At 39.9% G+C, this 22,017-nt stretch overlaps 1 protein-coding gene across 3 annotated transcripts in view; it reads left to right on the top strand.

Annotated features, from left to right (window-relative positions):
• The first annotated feature begins 6,204 nt into the window (after positions 1 to 6,204).
• RFX4 (regulatory factor X4) overlaps positions 6,205 to 22,017 on the top strand; it is a 74,297-nt gene continuing 58,484 nt past the window's right edge. For all 3 annotated transcript variants that reach the window (XM_075274861.1, XM_075274860.1, XM_075274859.1), the window contains exon 1: positions 6,205 to 6,346. In XM_075274861.1, the coding sequence (XP_075130962.1) occupies positions 6,304 to 6,346 (43 nt within the window). In that variant the 5' untranslated portion in view covers positions 6,205 to 6,303. The remainder of the gene's footprint in view (positions 6,347 to 22,017) is intronic.

The following is a 22,017-nucleotide window of genomic DNA, read 5'->3' as shown; positions in this document are numbered from 1 at the left end:
TCCTGAGGTGTGCACACCCCTTATTTTCATACAGTGCTGCCCTCTCCTTTATTCTTTATTCATAGTTAGATTAATAAATGATAAGGGTTGTAAGAGTGATGTAAGTACATCGCGGAAGGGGTTGCTGGAAAGACTGAAGCTTACTAGCAGGTAGTTTGTAGCATACAGATCTAGAAATAGCTAATTAGATATAGAGATACAGAAAGAGAGAGAGAGAAACTCCTGCACACAGTATAATGTCATATAGCGGCTACTCCACACAGTATTATGTCTTGTAGTGGCCCCAATGGTGTTCAACGGTGTCAATTTTTGGTTCAACAGAAATGTAATTTTTTGGTTTGCACCTCCCTCAAACTATTATTTTACTCTGGGGTCTTTTCAGGTTCACCCAACAAATACTCTTGCCATGGGCTCGCAGTCTTACATACTGGTCCCCATTCCTGCTCACGGCCACATCCGCTTCCCCTTCTTACCAGTAGTGAGAAGGAACAGGGATAGTAAAGTGAATATGGCCAGTTGCCTGCTGGAGTTACTCCAGCAGGTAAGGGCCTACTATTAAAAAAAAAAAAAAAGCAGCAGAGGCCCATTGGCACCATCTACTGTACAAGGTGCTACTCTACACAGAAGTCATTAGATAGATACCTAGCGATAGATAGATAGATGGATAGACAGATAGCATGCAATGGATGCAGAATGTTCGGCATATCTGCTGGATTCCTATTGGAGGACTTATCACACACACATATGAGCTTATTTGGACTTATTTATTTTGATAATTAAGTATATTATGATTATTATATATTGTACACTACTATATACGGATGTAGAATGGACTCCCTGATCTGTAATGCACTGTCACTTTTATTACTCATTTTACTTAGTTATTTTGCATATAATTTTCTTAATTGGATTAATTTATTATGATGGATTGGCTTTATCTATTTTGAATGTACACACATTATTTGCTTAGGAGAGGTCCAGTCACTTGGGACTGTAACGTTGCTATTTGTAACATGTTATTTTTTGCACTTAATCCTGGAGAGCTGCCTTTCTCTGGTACTAGGTAGACAGACAGAAAGAAAATGTAATAAATAGTTACAGTCAGATAGATAAATAATTAGTTGTAGATAGATAATTCTCTAAATAATTCAGAATACTGTAGAATTGTGTAGGATGAATCTATACATGACCCCATGCCCTGGACCATTATACAATGGCCACTAATATGTTGTCTCTTCTTATGACCCGCATGTTGTTTCTTTGTCTTCCTATAATAAAGGGATAGGTCTTCTCCATTCATTCATTGACTCCAGTAAAGAAAAGGCCTGCTCCGATGTAGCCCAACCAGCTCTGCTTTATCTGCAGTAATTGGCTTAAAGGTTTACCATCACCTACAGTAACAGAAAAGGCCGAGCCCCTGCCCTGATGAGTATCTGAGGTCAGGCTCCATGACTGCACCTGTCAGCGATAATGAGAGCCTAATGAGCCGGGGCATCACGTCATTAGTAGGACAGAGATAATGACAGGAGAGGGACCGATAGACATGGGGCACACTTCCTGTTGTACTGACACTTATATACTTACAACACTTTTATCAAACCACTCACACAGTCCTGGGAGTGTTGTACTGTGCCCTCTAGACATGCCAAAAAGACACCACCAGACGCTTCTCAAAAAATGCAAAGATACGGGCCACGAATATGAACATGTCAACTTGTTGGGACTCACTTACATGATTTAGTGGGTATCCCTCCAGTTCTCACAGATCTCTGTATCACTGATGGTAATGGAAGGCTCATTACGTCTATATACAACATTAGCGGCTCCTACCACATAGTGCTCGGATGTTTCACTAAGTGGCTGAGTGGATTGCTGGTGCCATTGCAACACCGAGGCCGCATCATGTACCAAATGTGACTGCAGATTTGGCCATACATTGACCGGATGACAGCTATTCCTCCCAAGCTCTCCATACACAGTGGACTTGCTAAGCATGCACATGCTCTGGTTGTACAGAGCGGAATAACCTAGGGCAGTGATGGAGAACCTTTTAGAGACTGAGCACCCAAAGTGCAACCCAAAACCTACAACTTTATCGCACAGTGCCAACACGGCAATTTAACCTTAATACTGTGCAAATCCACAATTGTGGACAATTATGGACCTGAAACATACGGTGGTGTGAATGGGGCTTTACCAAGCTTTCAATGATACAAAATAACTTTTTGTACTGAAAGGCAGAAATTTACCTTTGGCATAATTCTGAACAATTAACGTTGATAATTCACATTGCACAGGATCTGTTTTATAGAGACTGTGTAATGCTATTACAGCCTGTACCGATATCACATCTGCTATAAAACAGATACTGTGTGATATAAATAGTGTGGGCCCCCCAAACATTACAATCTGTTCCATGGTGGCCCCCACATAGTACAATCTGCTCCACAGATGAGGGCTCTGAGTGCCATAGGTTCGCCACAACGGACCTAGTCCATACTGAAATCACTTCCCGATAGAAACAATGAAGTCACACCTGGCCCTGCCATAAAACTGGCGATCATGACCAAGTAGGGTAAGGTTCTACCCTTCCTGGCATGAGAAGGAACATCATCTTCCTTACAGATTTATTGTACTGGCTCAAGAGGGGCTGACATCTTTATTTGCAGATTTTCTGTGTATCAGCAGTCTACGGCACACTCATGAGCACAACTATATTCTACACTGATACATATACACTCACCGGCCACTTTATTAGGTACACCTGTCCAACTGCTCGTTAACACTTAATTTCTAATCAGCCAATCACATGGCGGCAACTCAGTGCATTTAGGCATGTAGACATGGTCAAGACAATCTCCTGCAGTTCAAACCGAGCATCAGTATGGGGAAGAAAGGTGATTTGAGTGCCTTTGAACGTGGCATGGTTGTTGGTGCCAGAAGGGCTGGTCTGAGTATTTCAGAAACTGCTGATCTACTGGGATTTTCACGCACAACCATCTCTAGGGTTTACAGAGAATGGTCCGAAAAAGAAAAAACATCCAGTGAGCGGCAGTTCTGTGGGCGGAAATGCGTTGTTGATGCCAGAGGTCAGAGGAGAATGGCCAGACTGGTTCGAGCTGATAGAAAGGCAACAGTGACTCAAATAGCCACCCGTTACAACCGAGGTAGCCAGAAGAGCATCTCTGAATGCACAGTATGTCGAACTTTGAGGCAGATGGGCTACAGCAGCAGAAGACCACACCGGGTGCCACTCCTTTCAGCTAAGAACAGGAAACTGAGGCTACAATTTGCACAAGCTCATCGAAATTGGACAATTGAAGATTGGAAAAACGTTGCCTGGTCTAATGAGTCTCGATTTCTGCTGCGACATTCGGATGGTAGGGTCAGAATTTGGCGTCAACAACATGAAAGCATGGATCCATCCTGCCTTGTATCAACGGTTCAGGCTGGTGGTGGTGGTGTCATGGTGTGGGGAATATTTTCTTGGCACTCTTTGGGCCCCTTGGTACCAATTGAGCATCGTTGCAACGCCAAAGCCTACCTGAGTATTGTTGCTGACCATGTCCATCCCTTTATGACCACAATGTACCCAACATCTGATGGCTACTTTCAGCAGGATAATGCGCCATGTCATAAAGCTGGAATCATCTCAGACTGGTTTCTTGAACATGACAATGAGTTCACTGTACTCCAATGGCCTCCACAGTCACCAGATCTCAATCCAATAGAGCATCTTTGGGATGTGGTGGAACGGGAGATTCGCATCATGGATGTGCAGCCGACAAATCTGCGGCAACTGTGTGATGCCATCATGTCAATATGGACCAAAATCTCTGAGGAATGCTTCCAGCACCTTGTTGAATCTATGCCACGAAGAATTGAGGCAGTTCTGAAGGCAAAAGGGGGTCCAACCCGTTACTAGCATGGTGTACCTAATAAAGTGGCCGGTGAGTGTAGGTTGCACCTTAATTTGCAATCATGATATCACCACAGTTGTTCACAACTTTTTGAGACAGCCGCACTCTCATAGAAATGACAGGTGACTACTGTAGGAGGGGCAACTTAAAGTGGTAGGTTAATATCTATAGAGGAGGCAGATCTTGAAGTAGCGCTATTGAGCAGTAGCTTGAGAGTCTTCCTAGGAATGGTGCAAAAAGATTTTGAGGGACAAATGTCCCATTTTGGCAAATCCTCCCTTTTTTGAGATGTGAACGGTACATAATGTGCCCTAGAATGACAGAGTCTGGTTAATGCAGGAGTATTATACTGAGCCAAGGAGACTTCTAGTTCTTCCGGGAATCTGGGAGGTCACTCCTTATTGCAAGAGCCTCCCAGACATTTTGAGGAAGTGGCAAAAATGTTATAAACGTGACATGATCCTTGTGGGCCCTAAGATTTTGTATGAGGGCCCATGAGTCCTTAAGAGTAGAGATGAGCGAACACTGTTCGGATCAGCCGTTCTGAACAGCATGCTCCCATAGAAATGAATGGGAGCAGCTGGCATGTACACTTTGCCAGCGGCCGGTCGCTTAACCCCCCGCGTGCCGGCTACGTCCATTCATTTCTATGGGAGCGTGCTGTTCGGAATGGCTGTTCTGAACAGTGTTCGCTCATCTCTACTTAAGAGCCATGTTATACCTCTAAAAAAAATTACAAATCACATTAAAGTTTCATTAAAGGGAGCTAAAAGTATTGATGATCTATCCCAAACATAGGACATCAATATCAGATTGCTGGGGTCCTATACCATCCATGCCCATGGACGTATGGTAGAGCGGATACAGAGAATGGAGCAGGTAGCTAACAGTGCCGTTCTGTATGTAGTGGCCAGACACAGTATTGCCAATCATTTCCCATTCAATGTTGCCTATGCTGCAGTGACTCAGTTCTACCACTACACAGAGAAGAGCGCTGTCTACTTCATGCTCCATTCTCTGTGTATCAGCTCCTGAGAACATCTAATCAAGGGGAGTTGTAGGAGTCCTACACCATTATATTCGATATTAATGACCTATCCTTAGGATACCCTGCAAGAAAATTCCAAAACGATCTGTGGACATTGTATACACGACCTGTTTAATCCATATCCCGAATATGGCCATGCGCATGACACTTGACAGAGAAAAAAAAAGTTGAGCTTAGTTATAATGTGAATAAAAATGATACATTTGCAAATAAAAGTAACTTTTTGTACAAATAATTGGCCATGTCAATGAGCCGTTCCTCGGAGCTACAATATTATTAGTCGTATCAATAGTGACGAATAAATTGTAAGTGGAAATCTCTGGTAAGGGAAAGTGATTTAGTCAGAGCTGCCTTGTTTCCTGTGTAGCACTGGTATAGTTTGCTGTTTGCGGAGGAGGGAGCAGTGCCCGTATACACGGTGAAAGCAATTCATCTGTAATCTCTTTTCTCTTTCCCTGTTGGAGATCTATTCATATTCTAATCACAGATTTTCCTTCCTAAAAAAAAACAAAAAAAAAACCAGCCACTTTATCATCGCCCCAAAGCCCTGGCTTTTCACTTTTAACATCTAATTCCAACTCCTAAAAACTCTGCTACCTTTCAAATCTGCTAAAATAAGATTATCACCTGCCCCAAAGCCCCAAGAGATCAAGAACCCCAAAAATCTAAACACTTTGCAAAAGTTTGCAGATGGAACTTTTTGGATTTTTATTTTGTTGTTGTTTTTGTTTCCTTCTCTCTTTCCCACTTTGCAGTGGCGCAGCCCCCGTCACACGTAACGATGTGCAGATTTTCAGCAACATGTGTGAATTATTAGATTTTAATGCCCGGTTATGTCTTATTCACGGCAGCGAGCATCCAGCGATTTAGTTTTTGCATCGTACAATTGAGTGTTGATTTGTGTAGAGCAAACATCGGTTTATGTAAGGAAGGGAGGACAAGGCTGTGGAAGTATAAGTAATAAAAAAAAAGAGGTTTTATAATAGAAGGGGGGTTGAAGTGCTGGGATTGCGTAGATTTAAGCCCCCCTTTTTAGAGGAAAGTCTTTATTATTCAAAACAGCACCACAATGGGCTTCACAGAGAGCCTTGCCACATCCCCATCTGACTACCAGCCATTCATCAGGCAGCCTGGCCTATCAATGACATGTCTCCCATCAGGGCTCTTATAAAATGATGCTTTTTTCCCATGCAACATCAGCAAACATTGTGACTGGTCTGTCTCTGCCCTGCTGGATTTACCAAGAGTCCATTTTCACTCCTTGCTCCCTTCACTGAGATAGGGGGTCTCACATCCCCTAGGATTTTGGTCTTCTGTTCTGCCCATGGGAAGATCATGCATTGTGGGTTATTGGAGGAACCAGACATGGATTCCACAGGTTAGTTCAAGTTTTTGGCTTAAGCATCTAGATCAATTAACCCTTTCAGTCCTGGAGCTCCCTCCATCCTCTTACTTTTCCTGGGGAACTTTTTGTAATATTGTATATGAATTATACAATACGCTAGGGGGCATATATCACACCTATCCACCCAGTATGCCAACCATAGGTTGCACATGATGGCCACGTTATATTACATTTAGTAAATCTCCCAAATTTAAAAAAAAAAAAAGTGTTTTTTTTTCTTATGGACACTAAGAAATCTCATGTGTGTTTATTGCACTAAGAAATCTACGAAACCGATAAATACTCCATTGGCTGGTATATTGTAAGCTACTTTCTGAATTGATGCCCATACACTTTTTAGATCCTTGTATATATAAATTCAATTTTTATTTTTATTTTTGTTTGTATGTTTTTCATGGTTTTTTTGCACTTTAATAGTAACTTTTATAACTCTTATTTTAATACACCTGTTGCCTAGAAACAATCTGATAACAGAATGTAATACAAATAGTATTGTAACATGAAATAAATGTAAAAAAAAGTATACTGTATAAACATAAAACCAGATATGTACCCATGGAATATGTAACGTTATTCAGTATCCGTATATAACATAGTATATATAACCGATATTAGGACATTGCCTTCTTTTTTATATCACTATGCCACCAACTGAATAACTATATCAAGTGCAGATACAAGAACATAGAATGCTTATAATATATACTATATATATATATATATGTGTGTGTGTGTTTTATATTTACAAAGCTTTACAGTTTCTGCTACTTAAAGGACTAAATCCTATGTATACTTATATAACAAATCCTATACCCTTCTGAATATGGATGCCATACACTACCCCATCCCCAATATTCCTATATAGTTATACTATATAGTTACTATTTCAGCCTTACTACATACGGGGGTAAAAAAAATTGAGTCCCTGATAAAGTTTTTACCCCTATTATGGCCAATTCTTTTGACTCCAGTTTATCACTTCTACTAAGTCTTAAAAACTAAAGCAGAAAATATACTAACAGCTTTGTGATATTAAGAGCATTTAGTAGTTGTTTTTTTTTTTTTTTGGGGGGGGGAGGGGGTGAGGTAGTAATATGAACAAATGTAGAACTTTCTGAACATCTCTGTACATACAACATATGTAACAGGCCGGATAACATCAAGTAGTACGTGGTCCTAAAAATATAAATATTACAATATAAGTCATGATTTGGAATCAGAATCAAAATTAAGAAAAAAAAGTTTCAAAAATTTTTGAAATTTTTTTCCTTTTCATTTTTGTCACATTAGCACATACACACATATATATGTATATTTTCACATACTGTCCTTGATCATTATTGATTCTATTCTCATTTCTATACTGTATTTCTAGGTAAGAGTTTTGGGCACTGTCATAAAGCACTTGCTTATAGTGGAAGCAACAAGTGTTAGGTGCCTCGCTCTCTCTTTAATGGGGCACAGTAGGCGGCCATCACTATAATCTGTTTAATGACTTTCTTTAGATCACTATATTTCATTGTATGGCTCATCCTTTCCCGTCTGATCTCATTATTCACTAGAATGTTAATACCACAGCTGCAGTCAGTGACTTCACTCCTTACAAAAAGTTCCCCACAGTCACCCCACCAATGTGTCCGCTGCTAGAAAATCTACAATAACTACTTACAAGCAAAATTAAAATAAAAAAAATACTTTAAAAAAAATGATTGAATTAAAAAAAAATTGAATTTTTATTTTAAGGCAAAAATTCTTGGAATATCCCAATATAGTTGCATTATTTATTTATTTGTATACAGTATTTGTTTTCTCTAATGTCTCATTTTTATTCTTCTTCTGGTTGTTGATGAAGATAGGTCCTATAGAAGTATGGGGGAAAAAAACCTAAAATGTATAGAGTTAATGTAGGAGATGTAGTATGAAGATATGTTTTTTTAAAAAAAATTATAAAATACATAAAAAAAGGTATATAAAATAAATACATATAGTCTCATATAAAAGAGTTAAAGAAGCAAAAATAGTCTGAGATGACAGTGGGTAATATTTCTATTTAGGTGATGCCGAGTGTTGTCAGGAGGATTTGCTGAGAAGTTACTTTTGGAAGCAGCGGGTAAAGTTTGCCGGGGCCCGTTACTATGGCAATTGTCCCTTGGCCTGTTGTCATGGACACCAGTGTGAAGGAAAGAGATCCGCGACAGCAAAATATTATGAGTTAGCAGTTCTGAGCTAAAGACACCGAGCGGGCCGCTGCTCTGAGAGACCCAAACACAACAGTGGATGCTATAGAGCATGCGTGTCATCACATAATACAGGATTCCTGCCGACTCCAAATAACACAAGTCTGTAGAATACTCCAGCAACACAAATCACCCGCTAGTAGGCTACAGACATCTCCCATCTACTAGATCCGTCTATCTAACTCATATCTATCTATCTATCATCCTATCTATCTATCTATCTATCTATCTATCCATCTATCTATCTCTCTATCTATCTCCTATCTATCTATCTATCTATCTATCTATCTATCTATCTATCTATCTCCTATCTATCTCCTATCCATCTATCTCCTATCTATCTATCTCCTATCTATCTATCTCCTATCCATCTATCTATCTATCTATCTATCTCTCTATCTCCTATCCATCTATCTATCTCTCTATCTATCTCCTATCCATCTATCTATCTCTCTATCTATCTCCTATCTATCTATCTATCTATCTATCTATCTATCTATCTCCTATCCATCTATCTATCTCTCTATCTATCTCTCTATCTATCTCCTATCCATCTATCTATCTCTCTATCTATCTCCTATCTATCTATCTATCTATCTATCTATCTATCTATCTATCTATCTACCATCTATCTATCTACCATCTATCTATCTATCTCCTATCTATCTATCTATCTATCTATCTATCTATCTATCTATCTATCTCCTATCTATCTATCTATCTATCTATCTATCTATTCATCTCATATCTATCTATCTATCTATCTATCTATCTATCTATCTATTCATCTCATATCTATCTATCTATCTATCTATCTACCATCTATATATCTATCTCCTATCTATCTATCTATCTATCTATCTATCTATCTATCTATTCATCTCATATCTATCTATCTATCTATCTATCTATCTATCTATCTATCTATCTATCTCATATCTATCTCTTACAGATGTGTCCTTTCTTATCCATTTAATCTATTAAGATAAATGGCACAAAAATATTTCTTTAAAGCTTGTATTTCATAATAGTAATCTTGGTATAGCGTAAAACCGTAAGTAAAGTAAATAAGGACACAAGTTAAGAAGGACATATCTGTATCTCTATTTAATATCTCTCTATCTATCTATCTATCTATCTATCTATCCATCTAATATCTATCATACTATATTTTTTTATCTGTCTATGTAATATCTATCTGATTTATTCTTATCTGTCTACTTAAAATCTACCTACCTGCCTATCTGTTCATGTTATATCTAATTTATCTATATATCTAATATACATCTATATAATATTGCCTAATTATCTATCTATCTATCTAATCTTTATTCTACTATTATTTTCAACAGCTTTCTATATATCCAATGTTGCCCTATCTATGCCACAGATCTTACTATCTTATCACCTCTGAATCCGATACATAAAATTGCTGAAAAGTTATTACTTCATTTATATTTTTTCCTAACTTGCTACACAATGCTTCCTTTAGTAATAGAATTGTATATCAGAGAAGGTGACATCAATCTACTACACACTAAACACAATTGATACGAGTACTTTCATTTCTATACACATATACAGTACAGAATGTTTATCTTGGGCACCAAGTGTCCGAGGAGTCCTGGTAATTTTTTTCTGGCACCTAACTTTTTTTAGGTTGTTTTCTTCTGATATCCATGAAAATTCTTACTAAAAGAAAAAAAAAAAAATCTAATGGGTGTCTGGATTGGTCTGGTCGACTCGTAATATCTAAAACAACTCCTGACTTCTCTAGGGGATATAGTACTAGAAAAAATTATTCACTAAAAAAAAAGAAAAATTTCCAGTTTAACTACCTTACTATCCCCAAAACTGATAAAAAGAAGAGTTGCATTTCTGGATAACGACAATACATTTCTGACTGAACAGGTTTTATAGCGTTAGAATTTGCAAATATATTTTAGCTACATGTTCAGAAAAAAGAAAATAAAAATTTTTCCAGTTTATGATGATGAGATAAAAGATAAAGGTTTAAAGAGTTGAGCCGCTTTATTGCCCCAAATTGCTAAAAAGTTCCATATTACGGGGAGCTACAGTAGATCTCTGCTCCATAGACCAACTTTACGTCGCTATCAGCTACTGCGGGATCTATTATGATCGAGAAAAGAAGAGCTGAATGTTTTTGTGAACATTTTTCTGCACGGTATTGCTTAGGTATTAGGATTGATATAGCAGGCATGAGATATTTAGTGTTTAGATATATTTAGCTATATTAGATACATTAGGCATTAAATAGTTCAATTGTAAATTACTTTGTCTACTTATAGTTTTATTAGCAAAAACATCCAAGGATTTTGATATGTCCAACTGGCCCCCTAAGGCCATGTGTAGCATAAAGTAGTAATGTGACGTAAATTAAGTCCTAAATGAGTCAACTCCAACCTGCGGCTTTCCAACTGTTGCAAAACTACAACTCTTGGAATGCTGGCACGGCATGTTGAGAGTTGTTGTTTCGCAATGGGTTGGAAACCATGTATTAAATCTCATGTGTAATATCATGTTTAGATAAATTGAGCTCAAAAAGCAGAATGCTGAAATAATCTCAGAGTGGTTTTCCCACCATAACAAGTGATAATATAGCGCAAAGATATGCCGCCACCGTCAAGAAATGGAAAGGCCGTAGTCATTGAGCCATTGTCTCTCTCCTCTTTGCCTCTTCTGATAGTTGAGATTGGTAGCCTTTGGTGGTAGTTATGACTATGATCCCAAATCCCATCCCGGGATTTCAGAGCTTCTGCTCCTTTGGCAGATAATGTTGACTCTAGAGATTTAGGCCATTTTATCAGCTATGAGTCCTGTAGTCAATCGTTCTTTGCAGCGGTACAAGTACTAGCATGCATACCCCTACACTGCTGGGACATGTGACAGAGTGTCAAGAACAGTTGCAATGATGCCATTGCATATGTCTATGGTAGACATGCTGATGATCTAGATATAGATTTACAATAAGCTACCTAACTGTAGAAGGAACATTTTGTGGGTTATAGAGCAGTGAAAATGAAAAATTTTGAAAACTTGGACTATAACTTATTGTTATAAGTATTCAGTGGGTGTTCTGCTTCACAGCGATCCGCTGTAATCTGTGATGGACCCTGGCAGACAGTCATTAATCCAGCTACAGCGCCAGCACAGGGGAAATAAAGCATTACAAAGTTCTCATTGAAATCAACTGGTCATCAATGTGAGGTGTGGACATGTTGGGTCCTCCGGTGGAGGAGACGCTCTTTGACAGCCTCACCTCTGTTTGCATCCCAGTCTATTCTCATGGATTTTGTACAGAATTTTTATATGATAACCTTTTATGATATCTTATTCAAACTCTTTAGATTACAGATGGAAGCTTCTCAAAACAGCTTCAGTATCTTTCTCAGTCTCACTTTAGGTATACAGAAAGCAAAGTGATATGTAGTCCACAGCTATTTCTTGTGTCTGTGCCATACTTCAGGTAACATAATGAAGTCTCTGGTATATCAGGTAGAACTTCCTGTGAACTACATGTGCATGGTGCTGCATAGTGGTCAACCGGACAGGAAGTGAGGTTGTTGCTAGGCAACCTGAGGCATTTTACAGGAACTCCTCTTGAAAATCCTAACACATGGCTGCCATACACATTATAAGAAATCAGAGAGTTAGAATGACATGTATACCAATTCTTCTTCCACCACAAATGTTTGAGAAAACTAGGATTGGACACTGAATTTCAACTTGCCCAATCTTTTGTTCCTGAGCGAGATCAAGGTGTCTATCAATCACGTTTTCTCTTATAGCCTATGGAAAAACATGTGTATGTTATTGGTGAAGATAAGAGGGATAGCTGTCGGCTGAATACATGTACACAAGGGCCCATTCACATTAAGGTTTTTATATCCAGATAGCAGGTCCATTTAATGCGTGCAAAAACAGATGCAAGAAGCTCAGCATTTGTTTACATAGCGCTCAGTGTAAAAAAAAAAGAAAGAAAACCCCCCCAGATGTTTCTATTTTTTTGAGTCCTTAAAAATAATAAGTAACAAATGGATTTGGTATTTTTTTATATTGCTCTTTATGTAAATAGATGGCCATCTGTTTGAATTGTTGTTATTTTGTATCTGTTTTCTGTATCTATTAAAGTTTAATGGATGCGGAAAAAAAATCAATTACGGTACACAGATCACCTAAACAGATGTAAAAATTTTAATGTGAATGGACCCTTAGATTGGTAGCTGACTAAAGTTAATGGGCATCTTAAAGGGGTTGGCCGGGGACTTAAACTTACATTGCTGCGAGGCGAATTCTTCATCATGGACCTAGAGCTGGTTCCGACCTCGAGTTACATGAGCAGAACTTCCCTGACCTTCGGTTCACTCCGTCCCCTTCCTCCTGAAGTTAAATCACTAGACTTAACCCCTTTAAAGCTGGCTGTACACATTAGATTGTTGTTGGCTAAACACCTGTTTAGCTTATTTGCCTGACTTCACCATACACTCGCTTAGTCGGTTTGGGAAATATGTTCCCCAAAAATATAAAGATCAGGCAGTTGAAATCCATCTCCAGGATATATACATCAGTATCACTGGAAGAAGTTGAATATGCTCAGGGGAGGTGGTAGACTCTCTTTAAGTTCTATAAGTGTTGATGAGACATCTTGTCATTTGTGGTCACTTAAAAGGCCCTCGTACGTGGGTTAAGGATTGGACCAATTATTGGAAACCAGAATTCTAGAAACTCATTCCTGATACTTGCCCTGCTTCACTGACGACTAGCCAACCAATGAGCCAACGCACTATAAAAGATTGAGGATTATTGGCTGCATGTCACTCTACATAAACAGGGATGTGTTGCCAATATGCAGTGGAGCCGTATGGAGACGCAACAATCACAGTACTAATCATTCCTTTCTATGAGCCTGTATAATAAGATGATGCAAACGTGTGATTATCGACATGTTTATGGTTGATTGGTGCTCTGTTCATGCCTGTATCTGCAGTTATAAAAGGACCCAAAAAGTAGAATTGAGTAGATAAGAACAAAAAGAATAATGCAGCAAGGTATCCATTCCTAATATGTATTATAGAAAATGGGTTCAGCATGGAGAACCATATAGGAAGTTATAAGACATGACAAAAAGTACAAAGCTCCATATACACACTGAAATTTTCATGATTAGAGAGACATGGCTCCCAAATATTACTCCATCCCATATACTACACAATATTTGGTTTGTATATTCGACCTTACTAGTAATACAGAGCCTCCCAACTGTCCCGGATTTAGTGGGATACTCACGGATTCTTGAAGCTATGTCCCGACCTCAACTCACCTACATCCGGAAGATGCAAATGAGTTGAAGAAAATGGTAAAGAATTTGTGTGCTCACTGCTTCCCCATTCGCCCCTTGCCGCCAGTGTCTTGTCAGCAGAAGGTACAATCTAGTGACATCACTTACATCTCACCTGCTGCTCCCTGAAGTGGTTAGCAGCAGAGTCAGGGGAGGACGACTGGGGTATGGGGCAGTTGAGTAGTTTTATTTTTCTTGTTTGATAAATAATATAATACTACTTTGGGGTACCTGAAGGGAACAATATATATACAGTGAGGGCACCAGGAGGAGGACATTATAATGTGGTGATTTTATAAGGTGTGTCAAATTCAGGGAGACATTATAAGGCGTGTTATATTCAGGGAGGGGGGAATTATCATGTGGGGGCAGCAATAATGCGGATATTATACCGTAGGGATTAAAACACTATAGTGTGTCGGGGCTACTTTAAAGTTGTTAAACTGTGGGGGACACAAAAGGACATGGATGGGAATGGGCGGACTCCATAACACCAAGAAAATAGTTATTTGAGGTACGTCTGGTTGATCATTTTCAACTCAGTGCGAAATTTTATTTTATTGTTTGTAGATTTTATTACCCACATAGCTGTCTTTACAAGCCACACTAGTAGTAAACAGGGAGGAGAAGATACCGGGCAATCCCATTCCAAACACCTGCTTCCCTTACAGTCACCCTCTTCGCGGGGGGGGGGGGGGGGGGGGGGCTTGGGGGGTAAAGGAGAAAAGCTATGAAGCTCAGATTAGGTGAATCTATACTTTGATATATATTTGTACTGTGCCTCCATCTACACAACATAATGTTGATAGCCTTGAAGAAAACAACTAGAGATGGGCAAACCTCCCAAGATTTGTTCCATTTTAGGTTCAGGTGACTCCGGTTCTTACTTTGTTTTGGGTCAAACAATTTCAATTAGAACCAGGAGAGACATTAATATTCTCTCAGATCTGTTCAGATGCCAGAATATAGGTGGAGGCCAGGGAAGATGTAAAAAAAAAAACATTTATACTCCCCTTATCACATCTCTTTTGGGCCTCCTCACAGTCACCAACGCTCCCTCTCTGTCTCTTCAGTAACATTATGCACCCTGGGTCATTGCTGAGGCGTGTGATTGGGTGAGATATGGGCATATGGCGTCATCAGGAGAACATAGGAAGCCACGAGGCCCAAAAGAGACATCTGAAGAGACCCCAGAGTATAATAATTTACCACAATGCAATGACCATTTTAGTTTGCCCGAGATGAATCCCCAATTGTTTGGTTTAATTAAAAAACAAACAATTTTGGATATTCGGGTCTAACTCGATGAAACAGTTCAGCCATCTCTAAATACAACATACAGTTTATCAAAATGGAATTTCTATAAGATAACGGGCCAGAATATGCTAGAGCCTGCCACTTTATGATCAGTGGGAATCTGTCTTCTGATAAATCCACCAGTCCTGAGAATGAAGGGGAGGCAGCCACCCACTGAGCTGGTAACAGTCTATCAGGAGGCTATAGTTTTCTGCACAAATGGGGAGCCAGGAGCACCATAGTACAGGAAAAATTTAGCAGAGTAGGCCATGCTGAACCAATGCTGCGTCCCTTTTCAGGATGAGTGGACTCTCAAAGGTTCCCCCCCTTCCTGACCAAAAAGTGACGTCACAGCCTAGTGATATATTGCCTTCACTTTATCTTTATAAGGTGGAAATAACTTTTTTAAAAGCATACTAAACCTAGTTATGGTTGGTAAGAGTAAATACAGAGAAACATGTCTACGCCATACTAGGAATCATTTTAGAAATTTTGCAAAGAACACAACTATGCATTTTTGTCTTTAAAAATAGTCAAAGGGTGAGACTTTGTAATTCTAGACTCCTGTTTCAGAGAGATGAATGGGGTGAATCTTCAGACCAGAAACAGGTCCGATCTGAAGCATGTAAGAAGATGGCAGTGAAATGGTTCATCCTCACCTAGGGCAGTGATGGCGAACCTTTTAGAGACAAAGTGCACAAACTGAAACCCAAAACCCACTAATTTATCACAAAGTGCCAACACGCAATTTAACCCTAATAATGTATGGATCCACAATTGCAGACATTTACGGATCTGCAAAATATGGTCATCTGAATGGGGCTTTATAGAGCTGTCTGCTCCACTGTGACCCTTACACAGTCCAAACTGCTTCACAGTGACCCCCACACAGTACAATGAGCTCCACAGTGGCCCCACACAGTACAATTTGCTCCACAGTGGCCTCCACACAGTATAATCTGCTCCACAGTGGCCCCCACACAGTATAATCTGCTCCACAGTGGCCACGACACAGTACAATCTTTTCCACAGATGAGTGCACAAAGAAAGGGCTCTGAGTGCCACCTCTGGCACCCGTGCCATAGGTTCACCATCAAGGACCTAGGGCATATAAACAGTACTGTAGGCAGGTATGGAGAAAATGGACACAAAGTCGGACATACAGGACTTTGTGTCAATGCAAAAAAAACCCAAACAGTTTCACCGCGGAGAGGCTGCATACAGACACCGGTGGTTTGCTTTAAAAACCCATTGAAATGAATGGATTTTTAAACTAACCGGCGACAAGCCATCCCCTATGCAGTTTTTCCAGGGATTAGGATAGAAACCCAAAGGGCGGACAGCAGTGCAAGTGTGAATGCCGCATTAATAGTTTATTTTTTTCAATTAATGAAATGAAAGAAGAAAAGAGAAATCCATCAATATTTGGTGTAAACGCCCTTTCGAGGAGTCCTGAAAGTCATGATATGACTCCCTCAGAGCCCTGATCTCAACATCAATTCGCCATTTGCCTTCCATCAATTCTTCTTGGTACTTGTAGACAGTTTTCAATGGAATTTGGCAGGGAGATTGTTCCCACAACCTTTTTAAACTTCTGTGGACGTAGACTTGCTCCAATCCTTCTGTCTCTTCATGTAATCCCAGACAGACTGGATGATGTTAAGATCAGGCTCTGTGGGGGCCGTATCATCACTTCCAGGTCTCCTCCTCCAAAGGGCACTTACACAAATATTGATGGACTTTAGATATCTCTTTTATTCACACACAGAAATATACTATTAACAGCTCTATTTCTGAGTAAATTCTTAAAGAACATGACGGTGGTTATATCTTTTCCCAGCAAGTACAAGGTTTACTTTGGATTATTTTTGATACGCCTGCCTAAAACATTTGCAAAGGACTGTAGAAGAAGTCACTGTAGCTATCATTACAATATGTGGCAGGGCACAATCTCAGGAGAGGAGGTTCCTACGGGAAGAATCAGGAATTTATTTAATATCAATATTTTATATAATTAGTGTTCCCTTCATGAGATATCATAAAACAAAAAGTTGCATTACTTTGTGTCTGACGTGAGGCCTAACATTGAACATGAGTCCTTAGCCCCTCTCTAAATTTATAGCATAAGTATATATCAGCTTTTAATGACATCATTTTAATGGCATCATAAGCTTTACTACTGATGCTCTGCACCCTGGACATATTATTAATAAAATCTAATGGGTTATGTCTAAATGATCCTATAATATATAGACCCTAGTAGTCACAGGAACTGATATTCCCTTCAACTGCACTGCAGCATTGGACAGCTAGGTGGCAGAGCAGTGGCTCCTCCTCTCCAATCAGTGATCGCCAGCGATTTGGTGCTCACCATCATTTTTGGACTGGCCTTCCAGAGTACCAGAGAAACTTCCAATGGGCCCAGAATCTAACGCAATAATGGTCCAGCAGAAGACACCCAATTGTGAAGGGTATTATGGTCCATTTTTTAGGGGTTGTTGGAGGGTGAGCCCCAGATTCATTTTATTTGGTGGGCTCAAGGATCCTCACCATTACATTTTACTTGATTATTCTAAAACATATGTTCTGCCTTTCCATTTCTATAGGTGAAGTACAGACACCAATGTAATACATAAAGTAAAAAAGTATAAATCCTGCTATTTGGACAGGTCTGGTATTGCACCTTAGTCCAATCTACTTGAATAAGGCTAAGCTGCAATACCATACACAGTCCATGAGCAAAAGGGGCACTGTTTCTGGAAATAAATAATCCAAGACATTTTCTTAAAACCTAAAGGACTGTGAGCTACCTGGGGAAGGAAATCTATTGATCTGAGTGATTAAATTGGCAGGATTAATATAAAATCATTATACCAGTGAGATGTATGTTACATGGACATGATGAGGGTTTTATTTGGTAATTTCCTTCTGACCTGCCAATTAATTTTCATTTTACAACCAGGAGCTGATTTTGTGTCTATTGTGGTGGTTTTGGAGGTTCCAGTCGCATCAGACCACCCTCTTCTCGGCATGACCCTGTCGTTGGCAGTTCATCTCCTCCCCTATTACCTCCCTTCAATGTTTTCTTTGTTATTTTGTAATTGCCCAGAATTCCTTTGATTTCAGCTCCGCATTTTATGACTTTTTATGTTAATTCTATATGTTCTCATTGAAACCGTATGGGTATTTTATGAGAGGTTTTGTGTGGAGTGGATTACAGTGCAGCAAGCAGGTCTAGTACTGCTATGTACACTGGAGAGAATATACCGATATGACCCAATGGTGCCAAATGTTCTAAAATGATCTCCTTGGCAGAGGACTGTCTGAAAATTGATGGAGATTTAGACGTATGTCACTGTACTCTCACTGGAGTTGCGCTGCTGTCTTGCAGCAATCCAACCAGGTGCAACATCTATATGGGGTTTGTATCTCCTCCTTGTGTTTCTATGGGTTTATTCCAGGTGTAAGGTGGTGTGGAGCGTTTAACTTGAACATTTGGTTTTTAGCATGGGATGGATTTATATCCCTGTCCTGACTGTGCACACAGTTATGGTTGGAGCGTAGTTAGCAGAGTTTAGTGCACCAACTTGGTGTGTTGTTGTATCATGTGTTATGGTGTATTTGCACTGTGTTGTATAACGTGTGATATGCGATGTGCCCACATCACTTTTACTGGTGCAGTCAGAAGTCTAGTGTTTTAGGGAATCAGCATTGTGCGCTGATTTCTTTAGAAGCGAACTGAAGGTACTCCGGTAAGATGCACCATGGGAAAAGTTGTTTGTTTTTCTCCCATGGTGAGACTCATTAATGTCAACAAAGTTACCCACAATGGCGTAGTTATAGCGAATAGAGAGGTAGCAATTGCTACTGGACTCAGGAAGACCTCTCTTCAACATAAGAAAAGGCCAGTTTTATAGATAACACGTGATAAGTGGGGGTCACATTACATATTTTGCATTGGGGGCCCAGGAGCTTCAAGTTCCTGTGAACTCCCGTTCCTGCACTCTCAATGAATGAGTCTGCTTGAAGGACAGTTTACAAGGAGGACAGCTTGTAGGAGCAGAGGATAGCTTATAACATCACCAGATTGCCAAGGGAAAACTCTTAGCAAAAGATTCCATCTCAGTTCCAAGAACCAAGTACCTAAGTACACTTGTGAGTAAGAAGTGGTGGGCCGGTCATCTCCTGCGACAACTCAATCTAGAATTGATCATGAACTAGGCCTTACATTGTACCGTTACTTGACATCTGTCATTGAATGTCACTAATAGTACAATATCTTCCTCAGTGAGGAGGAGTTCAGTGAAGGGCAGAGCTTCAGGTGACTTGCGGGAGTCAGTGTCTAGGTGGCAACATGAGAGACGACAGACTGCACAGCAGAGCATTGCCTGCCATGGCAGAACATGTTACCACTGTCGCTAACTCAGGGGTCTACTTAAACAGGATTGACTATTTTCTCCCACAACCAAAAAACTTCTGTAAGCGGTCAAGGTAGCCGTATAGCACTGGTTATAGAGAACTGAGATTGTAAGCTCCTGTGTGCTATAGAAATATCTGGAAATAAAAAGAGTAAGCGATAAGGGCTACACAGATGCCAACACTACAATTCCTAGGAAATATACCAGTGAGCTTTATACATCTGTACATGGCTTTGGCCACTTTGGAGTGTCTATGGGCTACTGAAATAGTGGATGGTGGAACAAAGGATAGATACTGTTGAGGCCACATGATAATTGGAGGATCCTTCTGTGCCCTCCTCTCCGCCTGTAGCTACCAATGGATCAGATCTCATGCTAATCGTGTTGCACACTGTGTTTGGGGCCACTTTGCAAAGAATCTGCCTGTCTTTATAGAGGATATAAATTGTTTATGCAATGGTAACAGCTTTGATTTTGGGGGGACTGACTGATTCACTGACTATCTTCTGTGTATAAGGACCTTAAGGCTGGGACCCCACATGGTGGAAATGCCGAGGAAAAAATCTCAACGTTTTACAGTAAAGTGGAAGGGATTCTAGCGAATCTCATGCCCACTTTGCGCTAAAAACTGTAGACATGCCACGATTTCCAAAACCAGCGCGGTTTTGGAAATCGCAGCATGTCAATTATACCTATGGAAACGTCGGCGATTACCACATATAATAGTATATAGTATAGTATAATTGAAACAGAAAGTCTGCACAGGAAACCTCTGCGAACTTTTAGTCTAAAGCGATGCGGGAAGAAATGTAATGCGTTCATGTTTTTTCCCGCAGCGCTTTTTTGCTGTGGGACGCCACGTGGGGCCTTAGCCTAAGAGTCTTTTCATTTAAACTGCATGTATACATAGCCAAGTTACTTGTGTATGTGCAGGAAAGAATACACGTTGGTCAAACAAGCATTCAGCCAACAGCTATTGAAGGTGTATGGGCACCTTGATGGTATACAGCTGTAAATATACATATACAGTATAATAGTATGTGGGGATCCGACACCTTGACCCCTCACTGATCATCTGTTCAGGCAGCTGAAGTTGCAGCAGTGGATGGAGTGCAGAATCAGTCTGCTCCTATTTCAGTATAGTGGTTGCACTGGGGAACTGCAGCTCTGTGCCTATTGCTTGAATAAGAGCAGAACGTTTTGCACTCCATGTCTGGTGCCTGGACGCTGCCAGGACAGTTGATCTGTGCGGGCTCTGGGTGTTGGACCCCTACAGATCAGATAATGATGACCTATCCTATGATAAGGGTGTCAGTATTAAAGATCCATTAAGGACCAAAAAACCTCTTTAAATTGGTTGTGCCATTATGGACATCCACAGGACAGGGAATAAGTTTCTGTTCGCGGGGGGCCATCAGTGATCAGGAGGATGGGAGACAATAGTGAATGAAGCGCTTGGCCTATAGTGATCGGGCTCACAGCAACCTGACACTTATTCCCTGTCCTGTATATAGGGAAAAGTGTCCATAACAGTACAACCCCTTTAAACATTTCCTACAACTGTGTGTCCCAGTATGATATCCGATCACTTAATCATTATATGCAGTAAGCCTTATAATTCAATTTACTCAAACTTAAATCATAAGGACAATTCTGGTTCTCTAGGGGTTAAAATTGTATTAAAAAACACATTTTCATATATTCTGTTGGGGAAATCACAAGATTATCACAGATAACAAGAGGAGAGTATTTTCAATGAGCGCCTGTTATTCTGGAGGACTTGTCCTGTGTTACATGGATAACCCAGTAATCTGAATGGACACAGTGTAATGCCTGGTTTCCCCTGTGGTGGTGCTGCAGGAATTTACTGGCAGTTTTAACCACAGATTACAGATCGCAGAAGTTCCTAGAGTAGAGAATATTTTGTGGTCAGCTCATTGTCACGGGACTCTTCTAAGAAGTAAGGATTGTCCATTGTAGATTGACCTGTTACTGACCTGGGCTATCCGGTTAGGTAAGTATTAAGTAAACACATGCAGCTAAATTGAATCATATTTATTACTTGTTTAAGTTAGTGTTTTATATACCGCCTCCATAGTATACTAGGACTATATCTGTAACAAGGAGGCATCCTTGGTGTCTGGCAGAAAGGTTTCTACACCAATACAGAGTAGGATTCTTGACTGTAGAAGCAGTGACACTATGGAAGTCTGTGCTAGAGGAAGTTGTCCTGGTCAATTCACTAGAAGAATTCAGGAGGGGTCTGGGTGCCATTCTTCAGCGTAATAATATTAAAGGTCATAGCTACTAGATTTCTGTAGATGGGTCTTTGAT

Source organism: Leptodactylus fuscus, chromosome 5 (assembly GCF_031893055.1).
Source record: "Leptodactylus fuscus isolate aLepFus1 chromosome 5, aLepFus1.hap2, whole genome shotgun sequence".
Taxonomy (NCBI): domain Eukaryota; kingdom Metazoa; phylum Chordata; class Amphibia; order Anura; family Leptodactylidae; genus Leptodactylus; species Leptodactylus fuscus.
The sequence above is the reverse complement of the archived record's forward strand: the minus strand, read 5'-3'. Positions and strand labels throughout refer to the sequence as shown.